At 49.6% G+C, this 19,463-nt stretch overlaps 2 protein-coding genes across 8 annotated transcripts in view; one reads left to right on the top strand and one right to left on the bottom strand.

Annotated features, from left to right (window-relative positions):
- GINS1 (GINS complex subunit 1) overlaps positions 1-1,371 on the top strand; it is a 3,259-nt gene extending 1,888 nt beyond the window's left edge. Inside the window, exons 6-7 of the mRNA XM_061461419.1 lie at positions 561-635; positions 875-1,371. Coding sequence (XP_061317403.1) covers positions 561-635; positions 875-943 — 144 coding nt within the window. The 3' untranslated portion in view covers positions 944-1,371. The remainder of the gene's footprint in view (positions 1-560; positions 636-874) is intronic.
- LOC133273221 (ninein-like protein) overlaps positions 1-19,382 on the bottom strand; it is a 20,266-nt gene extending 884 nt beyond the window's left edge. The window contains exons 1-15 of one of the 7 annotated variants that reach the window (XM_061461407.1): positions 19,369-19,382; positions 17,361-17,496; positions 17,140-17,277; positions 16,778-16,916; positions 15,999-16,109; positions 15,317-15,406; positions 13,435-13,531; positions 12,800-12,939; positions 7,948-8,055; positions 5,423-5,677; positions 4,201-4,413; positions 3,454-3,570; positions 3,120-3,360; positions 2,436-2,645; positions 1-614 (exon numbers count right to left, since the gene is read on the bottom strand). The exon at positions 1-614 is cut by the window's left edge and continues 884 nt beyond it. In XM_061461407.1, the coding sequence (XP_061317391.1) occupies positions 3,172-3,360; positions 3,454-3,570; positions 4,201-4,413; positions 5,423-5,677; positions 7,948-8,055; positions 12,800-12,939; positions 13,435-13,531; positions 15,317-15,406; positions 15,999-16,109; positions 16,778-16,916; positions 17,140-17,277; positions 17,361-17,428 (1,665 nt within the window). In that variant the 5' untranslated portion in view covers positions 17,429-17,496; positions 19,369-19,382 and the 3' untranslated portion in view covers positions 1-614; positions 2,436-2,645; positions 3,120-3,171. Of the gene's footprint in view, positions 615-2,435; positions 2,646-3,119; positions 3,361-3,453; positions 3,660-4,200; positions 4,414-5,422; positions 5,678-7,947; positions 8,056-12,799; positions 12,940-13,434; positions 13,532-15,316; positions 15,407-15,998; positions 16,110-16,777; positions 16,917-17,139; positions 17,278-17,360; positions 18,565-19,368 lie in introns of those variants that run through there. The other 6 variants (XM_061461406.1, XM_061461408.1, XM_061461410.1 and 3 more) reach the window with 6 other exon arrangements.
- Between the last annotated feature and the right edge of the window lie 81 nt (positions 19,383-19,463).

The following is a 19,463-nucleotide window of genomic DNA, read 5'->3' as shown; positions in this document are numbered from 1 at the left end:
CAAATCTACATCAACTAGAAACCTTGTTCCCATGCTAAGGAATGTTAATTGGTTTTCTTTGTTATTTTAAATGGACTTTGACAAACGAAACTATAAATCTTTTTATACAATTGATAGAACAAAGCAAGAGCATGTGAAACATCAAAGTCAGTAGCTGAAGTGCTCTACTCTGATGTTCTCTTCAAAAGAAGATGTAGTGGCTATAAACCTGCTCCTTAAGAGTTTCACAGTTTTTCTGGTATGTGTGTGGAGAAGTCCTGGAAATGCTGCTGCTTCCTACATTGTGTCTCTTGCTGCTCTTCCTCTAGTCTCTGGAGGACTGGGCGCGCTGGTGCTTCTTGATCCAGGCAGAGGCAGGAAGAGAACATCAGGTAGAGTCTATAGAGCATGGAATCAGTCCAGTTGTGCATTTCCAGATCTGCTCCATGTTGAGGATCCAGCAGGCAGATAGGAATGTGTCCATACTTACAGTTCTGGGGCATGTGTTTTAAGTCAGCAGTGATGCCTGGTGTTTTCTGTGGGAGATCTGATGATCCGAGAGCTGCATTTCTGCTTTGTAGGTGCGGTGTTTAAAAGACTATGGAGAGTTTGAGATCGATGACGGTACCACGATCCTGTTGAAGAAGAATAGCCAGGTACCCATGTCAAGAGTGTGTGGTCCTTTCTCTTCCTTCCCTTTCACTCCCATGACATCCCCCTGCTTACCCCAGCTTCACAGCATGTCTCCTTGCACATGCTGCAAGCTGTCTGTGTGGCCCAGCTCTGATCTGGTACCACAATGCAGTGAGCACACAGCACAACAGAGCTGGTTGTGTGCAGTGACAGATCCACTCTGCCTGGGTTGCAAGAAAAGTCTGTCTGTGTTTCCATGCAGCACTTCTTACCCCGCTGGAAATGTGAGCAGTTAATCAGACAAGGAGTCCTTGAGCATGTTCTTTCATAAGCATGCAGGACAGAAGGGACAACCTTTGCTTGCCCACAGTGGGAACTCAACTCTGGTATGTGCAGGACTTCAGATACCTTTCCATTTCTGCAGTGCACACCCTGCGACTCCTCTTCGATACCTGACACGAAGATCAGCCCCGAGTTTATAAAGTATGCAAACCACACTGGCTGGCTCTTCTTGACCACAGTGCATCCTGGTGGTGTAACCATCCTGGGAATCCAGCACAGTGGGGGTGGCACTGGGGGCTGAGGGGAGTCTATCCAAGGCCCTCAGCTACAAGCAGGTTTTATGAATGCATTTTTGTCTAGAGCAGTTCTTTGTTCACACTGTGCATGTAAGACACCAACCAGGTGGGCTCCAGAAGGCAGGACAGCTCCAAGATTGCAAAATAAAAATGGCTTCATCTTCAGTTGAGTGTTTTTCAAGAGTTAACATTGTTTGTTTAAACACTCTGACCTGGTTCTCTGGCCCAACCCATCTGGACCTTGCAGGTTGATGCTTAACTGGTTATTTAGGTGTCTCAGTGCAGCTGCTCTTCCAAGTGTCAGATGAGGCTGCATAAGCTTCTTTCTAAGATACACATGAAGCCTTGACTCTCACCAAAAGCCTATAAATGTTTCTTAAGGTGCTGAGTGAATGAGCACTGGCTGCAGTTTGGGTCATGGGCCTCACCATGGTTTCACCCAGCACACCTGGGCTGTGCTTGTGTTCCTCTGGGAAGAATCACATTCTCCAGAGCACAATCTGGCAGGGTATAGGGATTATTTGGAGTAGGGATGGATAAGGGAGAGGATTATAAGGCTTTTACTTAGCACAAAGTCAGAGCAAGGCTAAAGAACCGCTCTCCCTGGTGTTCCTAATGGAGCTGTTCGCTCTTGAGTAGTGGCTGAGAGGTAACACTTCCAAAAACATAAGCCCTAGGTAAGACTCGAGTCTCAGCATTCATCCACCAGGGAGAAAAAACAGTCTTAGATCAAGGAAGCCTTAGTCAGCCTCCACCCACCTCCTGTTACTGTCCCAGGGCCTGGGAACCCCTCTGCCCTGGCACGCTGGGACTTAAAAGCAGTGGCTGAGTTTCAGCTCAGCCTATTTGTCCCTTTTTATTCTTGAACTACCAGCAACAGCTTAAGCTATTTTTAAGCCCTCTTCTTTGTATTAACTTTGTCCAGCTTTGCTACCCTGATCCAGACAGGCTTGTGTAGTCTGTCTTGTACAGTGGTCTCCATAGTCCCCAAAACCCTGGGAGTCCTTTCACAGCTAGTGGCAACCACAGCACCCGTGTAAATACCCTCTGCTCTGCACAGAGCAAGGCAGGGCACTGGTGACAATGATCCAGAGGGCAACACTATGGGCAGATAAAAAATTTGGGCATTTGCTAATGTGAATGCTTGACTTTGTGACCTTTTATACAACTTATTTTGGCAAGAGCAGTGCTCACTGCCAGTGTGTGAGGGCCAACAAAGAAGGCAAGATGATGCAGTTCACTTACCATGTCTTCTGGTATCCTTTGAAGGAGGGCAGTGCTCCTGATGATGGGTCACCAGCCCTGCCCCAAGCCTTGAAGGTTCAAAATGAAAGAAGGCTTTTCCCTCAGCCCTTCTGATCTGTTCACCGCAGAGGCAACAATCTGGCATCAGGTTGGTTTTGATCGTAGGCTCAGGCTTTAGGAGGGCCAGAGTTTCCTAAAGCCCAAGAGAAGCTGTAGGGAATAAAAGTTTAACAACAGCTGAAATACAGAGCAGATGGAGATGGCAGGAGGTACTGCAATACTGCAGACATTTTAATGCCACAATCCAGATTTCCTGTTTGGAGAAAGCCAAATGCAAGAACTTGCAAGCTTTCCTGCCCTGGCTTTTCAGCTGCAACAGCATGGCCCCAACAGCAGCCTTCCATAGAGAGAGAGCTTTTGCACCACCACTCAACCTGCTGGCAGAGCGCAGGCAGCTCCTGTGGGATGGCTGCCCTTAGGCAGACCTGAGTTACAACAGCACACTGCCACTGAGAAAGGCACAAACGCTGCTGCTTTCAGTAGGAAAATTCAGCCATCCACAGGATCAATTTCTTTAAATGACTCTGTCTGGTTTCTTCATTTTCTACTTTCTACCCAGGAAAATCCTGGCAAGACCAGAGAGGAAAAGGCTTATTTCCCAACCTAGACATATCTTTTCCATACCTGACAAACCCTGGCCAGGACCAGGGGCAAGGCTGCCACAGCACGTGCCCTATCACCCACTCAAAGATGCTGGTGTGATTTTTCCAATGACCTGCTTCAGAGCTGAGGCTTGCTCCTCCAACAGCTGGTTCTTCTCCTCAGTACTCTTCTGCTTCAGCTCAGCTGCCTGCAGGGCCATTGCAACCCCCCTGTTCTCTTCACAGAGTTCTTCAATCAGCAGGTTGTTCCTGGAGAGTTGGGACTACAGCAAGGACAGAAGGCTAAAGGTTCACCGTCCCCATGCTGGGGTCCCAGCCAGGCAGGAACACGCAGTGCTAACCCCTCTTCCACTTACCTGGGCATCTTTAAGCTGAGCTGCTCTCTCTGCCAGCACAGCTTCAGTACTCCTGAGGTTGTGCTCCAGTGCCTCTGCCTGATCCATAGCTGCCTGCAGCTGACGCTCATGTTCCTCCTGCAGCAGGCAACAAAGACTAATGGGTTGTTCCCAGGCAATCCAGGACTATCCATTTCCCCAGGGCCCTGCTCAGAGATCCTCACACTCTGAAGAAGAGCATGAGGGGATCACTGGGTCATGTCCAGAAAAGCCGAAGAAGAGACATAGTTTCCTTGGATACAGTTTTTGTGTCTGCTCATTTTAATTTCTTAGGTTACAATTTCCTCCCTTTGCTCAGGTTAGTGCAATTGAATTACACTGTCCTGAAACAAAACACAAACTCACAAAACCCCAACACCTTGTTGCCCAGTGCTCTTGAGACAAAACCACAGCACTATATGCAGGCTACATCTCCACATACAGGGCTCAAACTTTCCCCAGCTTGAGTCAACAGAGTGTCTGCCTGGTAACTCCTGCTCCTCAAGCACAAGGTACCTAGCCTGGGGTAGGTGGATTAGAGAGGGGAGGGTTCCTGTTTGAGTGCAGGGCTGTGACTACATTCATGAAGAATGAAAACTGCAGATGCACGTTGAAGATAAAGTGCATTTTCCACATAGGCTTTGATATACCCAAACCTCTGGTGGCTTCCAGGCTGGGAGTGCTCCCACCCTATTACCCTTGACTGAGTTCCCGCAATTCCCTGCTTACCTGAGTCCTGAGCAGCTGCCTGCATGTCTGCTCAGCCTGCCGGTGGAGGTTTTCCTGGAGCTGCTGAGCCTTGCATTGCTCTGCTCTCAAGCTGGTTTGCAGCTCCTCAAAATGTTTCCTTGGCACCATGTTGTTCATCTGGGCTTTGACCTGCTTCAACTGCAGAGCATGCCGAGTCTGGGCCAGGCTCAGGCTTGCTTTGGCTTCTAAAAGCTGCAACACAGAAAGGCCAATAGCCGATTACAGACTTTTGCCAGCAATGGGACAGGCACAGGGTGTGCTGAAGGTGAGGGAGAGGTTGGGAAGCACCCTCAGCCTCCACTTGGCTCTCATGCCAACATGGCCACAGCAGAGCAGCAGGACTGTGGAAGTGGTGTGTGCTGGGCAAGCCTACAAAGCCAGAATGGAGAGCACTGAGAGCTGCAGGAGAAACAGACACCCCTTGCTGAAGGATGCTCCCCTTGCTGAGCAGCAAGAAGCAGGAGTTACTGGTGGGATCCTCTGGGAGGGAGTCCTAGCTTCAAGTGCTGCAATGGCAGGAAGCAGAGGGGGCTGCTCGCTTGCATTTGTTCTTAGATATATCACAGGCAAGCTGGGCTTCAATCGCTGCCTGTACATCATGCCCTCTGCTTCCTGCCACTAGCAAAAGGGGAAGCAAGTTTGGTCCACCTTTGCTCTAGGAGTGGCTGGCATAAGCTGTACTCTGGAAAGCCAGTCCCTGAGCCTTTTCCCAGGGTAGAAAGCAGGAGAGGGATATTAATACATTTTGAGGTTTCTCACATTGGCTTTCCTCTGTCCTAGTGGTCCTTGTTTGCCTGCTGTGACTTCCCCCACCTCAGACATGGCCTGCCTGGCCCTGTCATCCCTGCCTGATCCTGCCACCCCTCTCGTTCCTCTGTCAGCCGAGCCATGGGGAAACCACAGCTCCTGGCACTCCCAAATGAGCCACCTTCACTCAGCCTCCATCTCCTCTGCCCAGCCAGCCTGCACAGGACAAGGACAGAGGAAACAAGGTTAGCTGCAAGTAAGGACTTATCCCAAGCTGCACCTGAACTTGCTTCAGACATATCTGAGTGGGAGGGTGAGTCCTTTGTCCCCCACAGAAAGGAAGAGGACCCTCTTTTCTGCTAGGGAAGGTGTCCAATACAGTCCTGAGATGGACAATACCAACATCACAAGGACAGCTCAGCAGCCACCCTGTCACCAACTGAATGACAGTCACCTTCTCTTGCGAGGCCTTGAGCTGCTGTTGAAGCAGCTCCATCTCCATCCAACATGCTGCATGCTGCTGGTGGTGCTCCAGCCTTGCAGCCATCTCTGCGTCTCGTAGCCGCTCAGCCTCTGCAAGCCTCTGGCTCCACAATGGGATGGTGTCAGGGCACTGAACACCATGGCCAGCCTGGTGTTCAGTGACTTCACAGCCCAGTCGACACATCCTTACATTCAGGTGGGAGATCTCCCTGCTGCTCTTCTCACTCTGGAAAAGATTGAGGAAAAAGAAACCAATTCATGCACAGAGGGTTGGGGTGGGGTGAGAGGCAGCAGAGACTTAACCTGTGCCATACTCTCCCCACTGGGTTTCCACTCAGGAACACAGCTGTTGCTGCAAGGCTTTGTGGACACTCAGGACAAGAGTCCTCATTTCCCAGCCTGGCCAAAGCAGCACAACATTCAAGGTGAGAAATTCCTCAACGGATGGAAGCTCTGGAGGAAGTCACTGGGGGATGTCACTGAGGACAAGGGATACTCCCCCTCTACTCTGCTCTTGTGAGACCCCCCCCCTGCAGTGCTGCATCCAGCTCTGTGGGTAACAGCACAAGAGAGACGTGGACCTCCTCAAGCAAGTCCAGAGGAGGCCACAGAGATGCTCCACGGGCTGGAGCACCTCTGATACAGAAACTGGCTGAGAGTTGGGCTTGTTCAACCTGGAGAAGAGAAGGCTCCGAGCAGCTTCTAGTGCCTAAAGGGGCCAACAAGAAATCTGGAGAGGGACCTTTTACAAGGGGGATAGTGACAGGTCTAGCAGAAGGTGTCCCTGCCTGCGGCAGGGTGTTGGAACTAAAATGACCTTTAAGGTCCCTTCCAACCCAAATCATTCTGTGATTTCATGATGTAAAATAGAAATACTTAGACTGGAAACAATACAGTATAAATGGACACGTGCATGTGTGAAAGTACCAGATGAAGGAGCAGAGTGAGGGTTACAAGAGAAGTGTGCATCAACACTAAAGGGTATCCACTCCTTAGACATTGCTCCTAGGACACTATCCCTAGCGGTAATGCTGAGCAACGTGCTGTTTCTGCCTCATGCTCTGACCAGACCACTGCACAGGTAACATGTCAGGAGAAAATCTGCATCTAACAGCAGGGCAGCAACACACCCTACACCCCATTCCTCTGCTAGCATCCCAGGAAAACAGGCAACCCAGAGAGCATTGCCCCAAAGGAGAAAAATCAAACAACAGGCAGTAGGCTTGTGGCTGATAATTAATAGAAGATGTAACCAGCAAGGGCCAGCAAAAGCCACACTGTTGCAGCTGAAGGCCCCAGAGAGTACAAGACATGTCCAAAAAACAGGTTGTGGTTCTCAGGCATGAGGAATGGGATGAGGAATGAACAGCCTGCAACCCTTGTCCATGTTACACACAAGGAATCCTGGCCAGGGCTTGTGTGCACACATGTCCAAGGGCTTGTTAGCATGCATGTTTGCGGCTGGGAGTGAGCAAAACCTCTAGGAGGAAGAGTGCAAGTAGGTAAAGAGAACCTCATTAAAGATTTTGTAGTAACACCTTCTGTAAGACCTTCACTGGATTTTGTCACCCAAATTGTCTCTACTTGACAAGCTATAAAATGAAGTTGGCTTTTCAAAGCAAGACTGGGTTTGAACCTTTGAAACAAACATTCCCATTCTCTATAAGCACATTTAGGCTTTGTCCTCCTAAATCCCTCAGCCAAGAGCCTGTCAGTGTTAACGGCTTCTTACCAACGCTGTTAACTCTGGTATTTCAGCCAGTTCCTCCAACTTCTCTCTGCCCAACTCACTCCTGTGCTTCCTGTCAGGGAGAGGAAAATTATGAGCTTCAAGCCAGAAAGAAGGAAACCATGTCCCCCCAGGGAAGGGCCTCGTTCTGGGGAGCCACATGTCTGGTTTTGGTTTGCAAGAGGAAGCAAAGACAGGCCATAACAAATATGGTCCTGAACTGATTCATCAGTGGGTCAGGTGTCTCTGCTCCAACAGGTCAGTCAGCCCAACCCAGGGCAGACAGCTGGGGACACCCAAAGTCCTGCAGCACTCTCGGAGACCTAAAAATCAGGGGATGAAGAACAGTAGGAGAGCCATCTTAGCCAAGTCTTGTGACTATCCACACCAGAAACATGGCTCTCCTTGGATTTATGGTTCAGTGGGTGACCTTAGTACCTACCTCAAGCTTCCTAAGGCAGCAGCAGGCCAACATGCTTGTGTAGTGAAGAAGCCCATAGTTTCCTCCATCAGCATACCTATCCCCACAGCCTTCCCCAAACCCAGCTCTGGTTCCTGTGCTCTGACCTCCTCAAGCCTGTCCCAGCACTGGCTGGCTGCTTTTAAGTGAGCAAAGGGTGTGAGAGTGCTGGCTTGCTCAGAAACAAGAAAACAAAAGGCAGGAACAAGTCATCTGAAATCTGGTAAATGCACCTGAGTGGCTGTTCCTTTTATGTGCATCAGCTCTCCGCCCATTTGCAGCTTCCTACAGCTGGCTCCTCTCTTACCCATTGTGTTCGCTGCCCTTCTCCTTTGCCAGCCTCAGCTCTTGCTGAAGTCTCCCAAGCTGACTTTTCAGCACACTGTTCTCCTCCAGCAGCTGGCACAGCTCTTCCCTGCAGGGAGAGACAGCAGTGTGAGAACACCATGCAAAAGCCCAGTTTGATCTTGGCATTCTACACTGGCTCCCTGCTCCATCCCCATTTGACTTGCAAGGACAGCAGAAACTAAAGAAACCTGAGAAACAACCATCCAATAACTCATGCAAAATGTGAGGACCATCAAGAGACTGGCAGAGAAGGAGTAGGTCTTCAAGAAAAGGGAAATAAATGTGAATAAGGACAAAAAGCATCAGACCCTCAATTTGTTTGGCTTCCAGGTGACTGAAATTATTTTGCAGGCCTGCCAAGTAGAAACTAAGAGATCTGGCTCATTAAGACACACCAAGACTTCACTAAGGATAACCAGGTGGTTAAGTCCAACCATTCAACTGCAACAAAGCCACATCTGGATAAGTCAGCTTGCTTATGCAGCCTTTGTGATTTTACACTGCTGGATGTAACAGCTATGACCCCAAAGCCAAGGCAGCCTCTGTGCCTCCTTATCCTTCCATCCCTACTGGTATCCCAGTCTCTCATGAGGCCATGAATACTGGAACTTGTGGGTAGGAAGCTCAGTCCTGTGTCAATCAGACAGTCATATCTAACAGCTACTGCTAAACCCCATACAGGACCCAAATTCCGCAGGGAAAAGTGCAGGAGAATGGACTGCCCATCGTGGACAGCACTGCAGTTTGTGGGGTTGCATGTAGTTACTGTAGTGTTACTGTAGTGACAGGACAAGGGGTAATGGGTTCAAACTTAAACAGGGGAAGTTTAGATTGGATAAAAGGAAGAAATTCTTTCCTGTTAGGGTGGTGAGGCATGGGAATGGGTTGCCCAGACAGGCTGTGAATGCTCCATCCCTGGCAGCATTCAAGGCCAGGTTGGACAAAGCCTTGGGTGACATGGTTTAGTGTGAGGTGTCCCTGCCCATGGCAGGGGGGTTGGAACTTGATGATCTTAAGGTCCTTTCCAACCCTAACTATTCTATGATTCTATGTGTGAAGCAGAGGAGCTGAATGGGGAAGTTCTTCCTCTCTTGTACAAGAGGGAGCACACAGACTGTGAGCTGCTTGCTCCCCCTGCTTGGCAGGGTGCTCCTCACAGCAGCTGCTTTAAAAGTCAGTTTCACATCAGGATTCACATGCTGTGCTTCCCGTGGCAGCTCCAGCAACCCACAGACAGCAGTACAAGGCAGAGGAGACAAATGCACAGCCAGCTACAGCCACGCTATCACATCCCAGCTCTCTGACCACACTCCCGTGGTTAGTAAAAGGCATGCGGGGGACAGCAAGAACATAGCTGCTGCTAGAGAGTGTCAAGAGAGAACACAGCTGCTGTTAAGAGTGTCTTTGGACAATCATGTTGTTAAGCAGCTTCACGTTTCACAAGGCATCTGCTTTTCTTCAGCAGCAGCACAGTTCTGCAAACCTGCTACTCTCTTGAGCTCTGGGTCATTTTCCAAGCAGTGCACATGTTTCAGCTACATCAGCTCCAGTTTCACCCCTTTCCTTTCCTTTTTCAGCTCAATTTTGACAGCCTGAATGTCATGTTTCTTTCTATGCTGCTGTGCCACTCTGCCTCGCAGGGCTGTTTTCCCTCTTGTTGCCCTTCAGATCAAGTCTATGTCCTAACATACTGCTTTTGTATGCTGTGTGAAGGCAGACATTTAACTTTGCTCTCTCTGCCTCCTTCCCAAGCACATTCCCTTGTCTATCAAGATTTCATTTCTCCTTGACAAAAGCTTTCTGCTTTGGCTCCAGCTTCTAGATTGAGCAGGCCATTCACTGCAACAGATGTCCGCACTGCTCCATCCATCACAGTGTTTTTTATTTCTTTCCTGTTCCTTTGGTGCTAAAGTTGCAACAGGCAGCAGACTTTGGTCCACCTGCTCATCTGAGCCTTGGGGATGCACTCCTTTTTCCCCAGAGGGCAGCCCTCCAGACACCTTGTCCCTTCAAGTACCTGAGCCGTGAGCCCCATGATCGCTGCATTATTCTGATTTCATCTCGGTGCTTTTTTTCTCTTTTTCTTCTCAGCAGCCAGCATCTCACACATCTTAACTTGCTCCTCATTAACCTTCTCTTCCAATTTTAGCTGCCTCTTCTTCCACAGAGACCATGTCCTTTTCCTTTCGCTTCCATTGCTGCCTCTCCTGGGCTCCTGAGGTCCTAGCCTTGCAGCCTTTATCATTGGGAAATCACCTCTCACACCAATGCTGCTGCTACAGAGCCTTACAGCTGTTGTTACACAGCCATACACTCCATAACAGCTCTTGATCATGCTCAACCTCTGCATCTTTCCAAAACATAAAAGCCGTTTTGCTGACCTGGATTTGATAACACAGCTTGAAGAGCTCAGCCAGCTTCAGAACATACTTTTGCTGGAGAAGCAATGAGAAGTTTTCTTTAGGTTGCAAAGTCAAGGCAATTACTTAAACATTACAGAAAGTTCCCACACCACTTTGAGAAGTTCTACACTTCTCACTCATCCATCAGATGTTTTCCAACAACTCTGAAAGCTCCCTACTACAGCCAGTCCCTCCACCAGTCAGCAGAGATGGTGGTAACACAGCTCAAATGCCTTGTATTCCTGTTATTTGGGTTTGTTCCCCTGGTCTGACACAACCTTCAGTGAAGTCACCTCCTTTCTCCCACACCTACCCCGTATCTCAGCTCCTCATCCCTAAAACAGGGATAATGACTTAGTAAAACCCTCTGCTTGGTGATTGCCAAAGGGGACTCTGCTCCTGAAGGGACGTACACCAGCGAAGAGACATGAGGAAAGCCTAAGGGTAGTGGTGGGGTGTGCTGGGAAGCAAGAGGGGGCAGGCATGGACAGGGAAGTTTCCTGTCCAATTCTCCTTCAGTCTCCTCTGCAAGGCCATCCTGGCTCCCTGGGGAGTTTGCAGAACTAGCACCAAAAGCACAAGAAGAGAAAGATGAACAGCCATTTAGTGACAACCTTACACTCCCACAAGGCAGTCTGTTTTGCTATAAAGAGAAATTTAAGCTATTTTTTGCTGCTTTAAAGACAGCCAGTTGCGATGATCTAGCAAGTAGGTGCAAGTTTGCTGAAGGACCAAGAAAGAGAAGAAATACTAAGAAAACGCTGATGAAAGCTCTCACTCCTCCCACTGTTTTGAGGTACAATCTTTGGTGGGCACTGCCTCTGACGCAAGCTTGTGGAACATGCAGGGAAACTTAAGTCTTGAAATATCATACATTCACTTAAGGTGAGTTCAGACACCGCATTTCAAACAGCTGCAGCCCTGCAATACTGTCCAAATTTTCTTCCAAATTAAAGCAGTTATCCATCCCCAGGAGGAATCAGCCCAACCTACTCTGGTATGAGCAGGGGATGCACTTCTAGTCTCCCTCTTAGCCAGAGAAAGAGATCAATACCAGACCTCAGGCTCTCTCTGTCCCTGCGCCACGTCCTCAGCTCTCCTCCCTCCTGGTCCAGCTGCTGCCCTGGATGGTAAATGTCTTCAGTGTGCTGCTGTCCCACCCTGGACTGCTCCACCTCAAACCTCTCCTCCAGCTCCACGCTGCACACACATTTTTTCTCTTTCAGGTGATCAATTACAGCCCAGTACTTTGCAACTGTTTCTTCCAGGTCTCTTTTCTGGTCTTCCATCTTGCGTATCTCAGTCCTGAAGCTTTCCTCACTGTCCTTCTTCTCACTCTCAAAGTTTTTCCTCATTAACTTGATTTTCTCCTCGTAATAGTTTATCTGTTGGGAGAAGACAGGATTTGGGTATTAGCACCGTAATCCTGAGAGCTCCCCTCTCCTCCAATAGCTCTGCTCAGATTAATCTCTTGATCCCTCTCAACAGGGGACACTCTTCAGGCAGTTCTAGGCCCTACTGAACGTAGAGCAATAACCAAGTCTCACACAGCAGCCTCTAATAAGCAGATATTGGTGGTCCCTGGCTTTTCCCAACAACCTTCTCCCTTCTCCTTTTTCTGCAAGGGACCACAGAGAGGAGAAGGGAGACATGAGGGCATCATCTGCCTCTGCTCCTCATATTCCTCCTCCACCCCCCAGAGTGGTTCCTTGTCAAGATGTGTAGCTGCTACTCCCCAAGGCTTCCCTGTACATGCTGGAAACTCCAGGATCTGATCAGCACAAAGGCAGGACTACAAAGCGGGCAGATCTGCAAACAGCTTTGTGTGCCTTGAACTCTGCATCACCTGTGGCAGTCTAGGATTCACTCTTGTAGTGCTGCAGTGGAAACCCAGCAAGCATCCCTGACCTCCCAGTTCAGCAGCAAAAGCAGGAGTGAAAGTGGAAACAGGCCTCTCACATGAGCGCTCACTGCTGTCTAGAACCCAGTGTGGCTGGGCTCACACTGTCAACTTAGGCAAGCTGGTTAAAAGTGTGCTGCAAGCCCAGGGAGACAGGGCTCTAATACCCGCCATGCTCCCAGGAGACACCCATCTGCTTCACATCTTAGTCCTGCCACTGGTTTTACTGTGACACCAACACTGAGTAATCTCTGGCTCCCCATAAAGAGCAAGACCCACACAAGTATTTTGCAGGATGACAGAGATTTCCACAAAGCCTTTGCCAGCCAGTGAGGGCTTCAAATCCTCCTACCAGCTAAGAGAAGCACATGCTCCCAGCAGAGAGACAAGGTACCAGTCTGCTCCCCAGCCTGAAATCTCCAGCAGACACCCCATCAGCCAAGCTGTAGCAGGGTGCTTGCCAAGCAGTTGTGCCAAGAAGTCAGGAAATTTCCCCCCACTCCCCTCACCTTCATTTCCAGCTGCACCTTCAGGTCCCGCATCTGCTCTTGGAGCTGCTCCACTGAGAGTGATGTCTCTGTGCACACAGAAGTGGGATGCAGAGGGCTGGGATGGTGGCACACAGGAGAGGAGTCCTGTGAGGACAGGCCTACAAGACAAGACAGGCTGTCCTGATCAGGATGGATGCAACTTCATCTAGTCAAGCTCATACAACCCCAAAAGACAGAGATCTCCCATCTACCTGGCAACCAGTCTCAGGGCTGCCTGCTGACCCTTTGGGCCAGAAGGTTTTTTCCTAATGCTCAACCTAACCTCACAACCCACAGCGTGGGGCTACTTCCTCTTCATCATACTGTGTTTCTTCAACATTCATCACAGTGAAAATCTTCCTGTTCACTCCCAGCTGCCTAGTCCACAGGTCACCATCACCAGCCTTCGAGATGGAAGAGTCTCCTTTCCCTGATCTGCCTCCTCCTCACCACCCATTATCCCCTTCTTCCCTCCCATGGCTGCCCAATACGAGAACTGGCAGCAGCAGCTCAGGCAGAACAAACCACCACACACACCCATGGAAACTCCAATGTGGAGAGGACCTTGTCCTTGCTGAGAAGATGGAGAGGCATCAAACCCTCCTCCATTTTACCTCCTGCTGGCAGCCCTCTCTCAGCCCTGCTCTCCTGTAGTTGGAGATACAGCCTTTCCAGCTCCCTTCGCAGCAATCCATTCTGGTCCCACAGCACCTGAAGCAGAGACTGATGCAGCTACAAAGCTCCCCAGGGCTGCAGGGGGCTGAGCACCCATGACTTCCAACAGCCATGTGTACTCAGAGGATCTTGCAGCATGAAGTGCATAGTCCCCTCACCAGCACAGTCAGAATTAGGCAGAAGAATTTTCTTCCTCCCCCAACAGGCAGAAATGAGAGATTTTTGAAAAGACAGAAAAAAAATACAAGCCCATATGATTGTGACTACCATCATTACACAATGTAAAGCACGAAGAGCCACAAGCAAATGCCCCTGCATGCAAAATCACACAAAACCATGGGTTTCTGCAGACACCTCAGAAGGCTGAACCTCCTGAGACCCCTCCTCATCTAAACACAACCAGTGCTAGTGAACAACACACAAGAAACACCATGATCTCAGTATAACCCCTTACATAGACCAGAGGTTTGTGCTACATTCTCAAGACATTCCTGTGGGTATCTGGGCTAGCCAACAAGCATTACTGTATGCAGACAAAGCAAGAGCAGTATTTGCAGTAAGACAAGTCGAACAGGGCTCAGGAAGGGAACATTTCCAGGCTCTGAATGTTCCACTTTGAGCAGACGTCAAATTATATCCCATATGCTGCCACCCAGGAAAATGATGGAGACTGAACTACGATACTTCCAAAGATCCCCATTAATAAATATTATTGAGCAGATCTAGACAAATGCAAACCCAGCTTGTTTAAACAGGAGAGCAGAGGAGGAGGGGGGCTAACAGCATCCAACAAGGATAAATCTTTTCCTCCATCAGCATTCTCACAGGCAACTCTGGGGCTGCTCAATGGGAGGAAAAATTGCAGCACAGAGCATCTTCAACCCTCTGGTGCCACCTGGAGCAATGTTGCACTGGGTAGTGCTCCAGCATGTTTGCCTTTAATTACAGCTTCAAGAGTCTGCTGCACCCATGAAATGGCTTCGCTGAAACTGCAGATTTCTGCCCCTGCTGGGGGGATTTGGTAACTCGTCGTCTCTAATCAGTGGTGCTCCCCAGTCACACACAGGACTTGGAAACACGGGCAGTGCAATGAGCACAGGACTCAGGAGTCGAGGCACAGAGCATCCAGCAACTCAAAACATGCAAGATACAGAAGAGAAGAGAAGGGAAATGGAGGCGGTGCTGACTTCCCCAAAAGCCCAAAGCTCTGGGCAGGGGCACAGCACCCTGCATAAAGTACAATACACACAACACCAATGCCTGGGCCACACACATACACCAGGTGTGTGCTCAGGACAAGCTCACCTTGACTCTCTAGCAGAGCCCAGCAGCAACAATTTTTGTGGGGGTTGTTAAAATGTGGGCCGAAGGGAAGAAGGGAAAAACAAAAAGATAGAATTTAGCTGACAACATGCTTTCCACAGAGGGAGAACAGCTTTCTCCTTGCATTTGAGAAGAAATGCAAGAGCCCATGGTGGTCTGTCCTCATACACAGAGCTACACTGTTCCCAAACAATAAGCCTGTGGCTACAGCATAGCAGGAAAGGAAGAATTTACAATCCAGCCCTACTTCCCCCTGCCAGTATACCAGGAAGGTATACCTCCATACCCCACGGAGGGCTGCAGGAGAAGGAGACAGGCTGCTTTACTGGGGGCACTGCTGTGTCCTGCCTCCTGGCAAAGGACTCTGTGCAAAACAGGAGGTATCACCCCTCTGCACTCTGATCAGAGCTGCCTCCTTCCTCTCCCCCAAGCCAAGGGACGTGCTGATGGGAGCTGTGCTTTCAACAACAGCTCCGCTGGAGAGCTGCCCATCTGTACCTGGCATTGTTGCTCGTACTCCAGGACAATCTCTGCGAAGCACTCACTCTGGTTCAGGAGCTCTGGACTGTGGGACCCCACCTGGCCCAGCTGCACAAGCACAGGGAAACATCATCAAGGGAATGAACACCTCTCCAACTGGAGAGCCATAAGCTCACAGTGCTACACCCTACATAGATTCAGTGGAGGGGTTCATATGGACACCTGTGGGACGGGTTAGATGCAGAAAGATATGAGATACCAAACTGCAGGCAGCCAGCCTTCCCAAACTGCCTAACAAGATCATAGATGCATTTCTCTCCCCAGATCCATTTTACCAGGTGCCTTTCTGGAGTGGAAGACACTAAAAGTAACCACTTACATCAATACTTGTGAAAAAGAAATATTTTCTTTTCTGGAACCCAAACTCTGAAGTCCTTCATTTGAAGACTGCAGATTAGTAGAATTTTCTGCAATTGCAAACTTTGCTAATCCTTTTTCTTTTTTTTTTCAAGCTTCAAAAGGCCTAAGTTAAAAGTCAGTATTTTTTCTTTCCCACTTGCCATTAATGTGCAGGAGAGTTTGAAGATGGGAAGACCATAACAACTGACCCAAAATACACAAGTTTTCACAGATAAAGGCCAATCTTTTGATGAGTTCCTCTAAAGTTCCTATTTAACTGCAATAGGGAAAGAAAGGTTACCTTGTCTTTCACAACAAAGTTTAGTTGTTTCTGCAACTCCAACATCAGCTTCTCAGAGGCTGCCAGTTTCTCAGTCATCTCCGTGACCTTGTTTTGCAGCTCTATGTTCTCCTGCAGACAAAAGGGAGAAGATTTTTGGGATATTGTGGGTCCTCACATTGCAGGAAGGGTTCACCAGCCACGGGACTTCATGAGGAAGCTGTAAAACAATTGGGATGTAAAACACAGCACAGCTCCCAAGAGATCCTGCTTCAGCCAGCATGCTGCTGACACACACCACATGGGCTGATGTTTGGTTTATCTCCAAAAGACAGACATAGGAGTGGGTTTTGCAGAGTAAGAGCTTACAGCCCCACAGGCTCATCTCCACCTCTACTTCACAAAACTATGCTTTCCCCACAGCCAACAAAGGCAACAAGTTCTGAGCTGTCTCCATCTGTACTTGTACATTGAACAGCACTGGGAAAATGCCAGGCACATGGACAGTATCCCATTCGCTTTTGGCATGGTCCCTGGCACAATTTTAGCCTCAGCCACCAGGTGTTCAGGTGTTGGCAAGGGCCAAACCACTCCTGACAGACAACATGGGTGTTTAATAATGTCATGGGAAGGGAAAAAGTTCTGTATTTAAATCAATAGTATGGATGTGTCTGATGATGTTTCTGCATAAAACTTCTTCCTTCCCAGCAAGAGCAACACAAACGATTCATCTTTATCAGCACCTCTGCTCTGCCTCCTCTGAAGAAGTGAAGATGTTTCACCAGGGCCATTCTACTTACCTTCATGGTGTGGTTCAGTCTCCCTTGCCAGCTGGCCTCTGTGCCCCGGAAGAGCTGTGTATCAGCCTCCAGCTTTGCTTGGTGACTGACTGCTTGCTGCAAAAGCAGGTCTTTTGCCTCTGTTTCTGCTTGAAAATCCCTGGGGGGAAAAAGCAACAAGGCTGGGGCACCTGGAGTGTGATCTCAGACGGCCACAAGGTCCAGACACCCCCCCTCAGTAGACGGTATGGGGCTTCAGGGACTTCTTTCTCTGTCGCTGACACAATGGCAAAACAATTGGGAGATTCATAAAGAGAAGGGAGGGAGAGGCTGCAAGGAACAAGAAAACATTTTCACTGCTCCACCAAAAGGACCCCTCCTACCTGAGCTTGCTCTGGGTGTGCTCGAGAGCAACGTACTGCTTATCCAGCTCCCTGCCAAGCCGCAGGCAGCGTCTCTCCGCTTTCTGCAAGTCCAGCCTCGCCTTGTCCCTCTCCCTGGCAACCTGCCTCACCTGGATCCTGCAGGCATGGTGAGCAGTGCATTAAGAAACATCTCAGGCACCCCAGAGAAGGCCTGTTTTTACAGGGAGTAACACCCTTACTTGAGGCATTGCAGTTTGTATCTGTAGGACATGAGAGCTGCACACTGAAGCCCACTCCTGGAAACCATGAGTGTGTTGTCCAACGCTGCAGGCAGCTCTGCCAGGCTCACCTGCTCCTCCACGTGCTACTCAGCCTCTGCAAGGACAGCACAGCCTGAAATCACTCTCTCCCTCTAACAGTGCAAGAGGACTTCTTTTGTTACACCATTTCACCACCCTCCAGTCTTTCAGAGATCTCCCTCCCATCTCACAGACAGGCTTAGATCACATTTACCCCCGATTTTCCCCAGCCCTAGGGTGGCCAAATCCTGCCACCCCATCACAAACCAGACTGGAAGTGCTTCATCCACCCTGTCTGCCTGTTTGCTGAAAGACCTTGCTGCTCAGTTCACCCACCAAGACAGCACCAGAGACCTTGAGGATCTCCTCTAAGTTCTTCCAGGGCTCACATTGGAATAAGATCAGGCTTTGCAAACCTAGTGCTGATGCTAGAAGGATGCACTGTTTCCCTGTGTATTCTCCTCTGAGGAAGAAAGTAGCAGAGGTAAGTCAGTGGGGCAAAACTGGTAGAGAAAAACTGACAGCTTTGGATACTGAAAGGAACCCCATCAGTACTAGAAAATGCTCTAGAAACAACCCCAAGCTGCCAGGAAGATATCCTGAGCTGCCTTTAAAGCAGCCATAGGGAACAGTTTGGCAGGCACAGACCATGTGCTTTTATCTCCCTGCTAAGCAATGAAAACTCAGTATCCACAAGAAAGCCCAACATGGAACATGAGAAGGTCTTGTGAAAACTGTCAGATTGGGATTGCCAGACAACATTCTGTTTGCTCCAGAAGATAAATTCGGGCTGAGATCAGCTTCAAAGGTAAATGAGATTCAGCCAAGCGGAACTGAAAAGCAGAACCCAGGAAGCCAATACAGAATTGGTGACATCTCCCAAGGGCACTGATTTCATACTAGGCTTGAAGAAACCTGTCTTCAGAGAACTCTTACCTCAAAGTATTTAGCCAAAAGAACATGAAACAATTTTTTTTTTTAATTTTTCGGGTTTTTTTTAACAGTTTTGCTCAGGACCCTGTATGGAGCTGACCTGGCTTGCAGGGTGATGACAGCCAACCCACAGCACATTCCAGAGTCATAGATCATAGAACCATAAAATCAACTGGGTTGGAAAAGGCCTTTAAGATCATTAGTCCAACCGTTACCCTAGCACTGCCAAGGCCACCACTAAACCATGTCAATGAGTGCCTCATCTGCAGTTTTTGAACACTTTCAGGGATGATGATTCCACCACTGCCCTGAGTAGCCTGTTCCAATGCCTGAGCACCTTTTCTGAGAAAAATTTTTCCTATTACCCAATCTAAACCTCCCCTGGTGCACCTTGAGGCTGTTCCTCTTGTCCTGTCGCTTGTTACCTGAGAGAAGACACACCAGTCACCTCTTCTCTCCATCCTCTTTTCAGGTAGTTGCAGAAAGCAACAAGGTCCCCCCTGAGCCTTCTGTTCTCCAGACTAAACACCCCCAGGTCCCTCAGCTGTTCGCCATCACATTTGTGCTCCAGACCCTTCACCAACCCCACTGCCCTTCTCTGGCCCTGCTCCAGCACCTCAATGTCTCTCATGTAGTGAGGGACCCAGAACTGAACACAGGATTTCAGCTGCGGCCTCACCAGTGCCCAGTACAGGAGGATGATCATTGCCCTGGCCCTGCTGGCCACACTACTGCAGATACAGGCCAGGATGAAATGATACAAGCTGCTCATGTTCAGCTCCGTCAATCGGCACCCCCAGCTCGCTTTCCAAGAGCAGCTTCCCAGCCGCTCCTCCCCGACCCCGTAGCAGTACACGGAGTTCTTGTGACCCAAGCGCAGGAGCCGCCACTGCACCCGGTCTAAACCCACCTCACGACCCCGCCGCACGCCCCCCACTCACCGACCCCCGCGCATGCGCCAATCCTCACCTTTGCGCACGCTCTGATCTCGCTCCGCGCATGCGCCAACCCTGACCTTTGCGCACGCGCTGATCTCGCGCCGCGCTGATCTCGCCCCGCGCATGCGCGAGCAGCGTGCAGTCTTCCCGCCCTCTCCCCTAAGCGCATGCG

Source organism: Pezoporus flaviventris, unplaced genomic scaffold, assembly GCF_033815535.1.
Source record: "Pezoporus flaviventris isolate CSIRO_AGI_PZ_B2104156 unplaced genomic scaffold, CSIRO_AGI_Pfla_v1 ptg000031l, whole genome shotgun sequence".
Lineage (NCBI taxonomy): Eukaryota > Metazoa > Chordata > Aves > Psittaciformes > Psittacidae > Pezoporus > Pezoporus flaviventris.
This window is presented reverse-complemented; position numbering and strand designations above follow the sequence as displayed.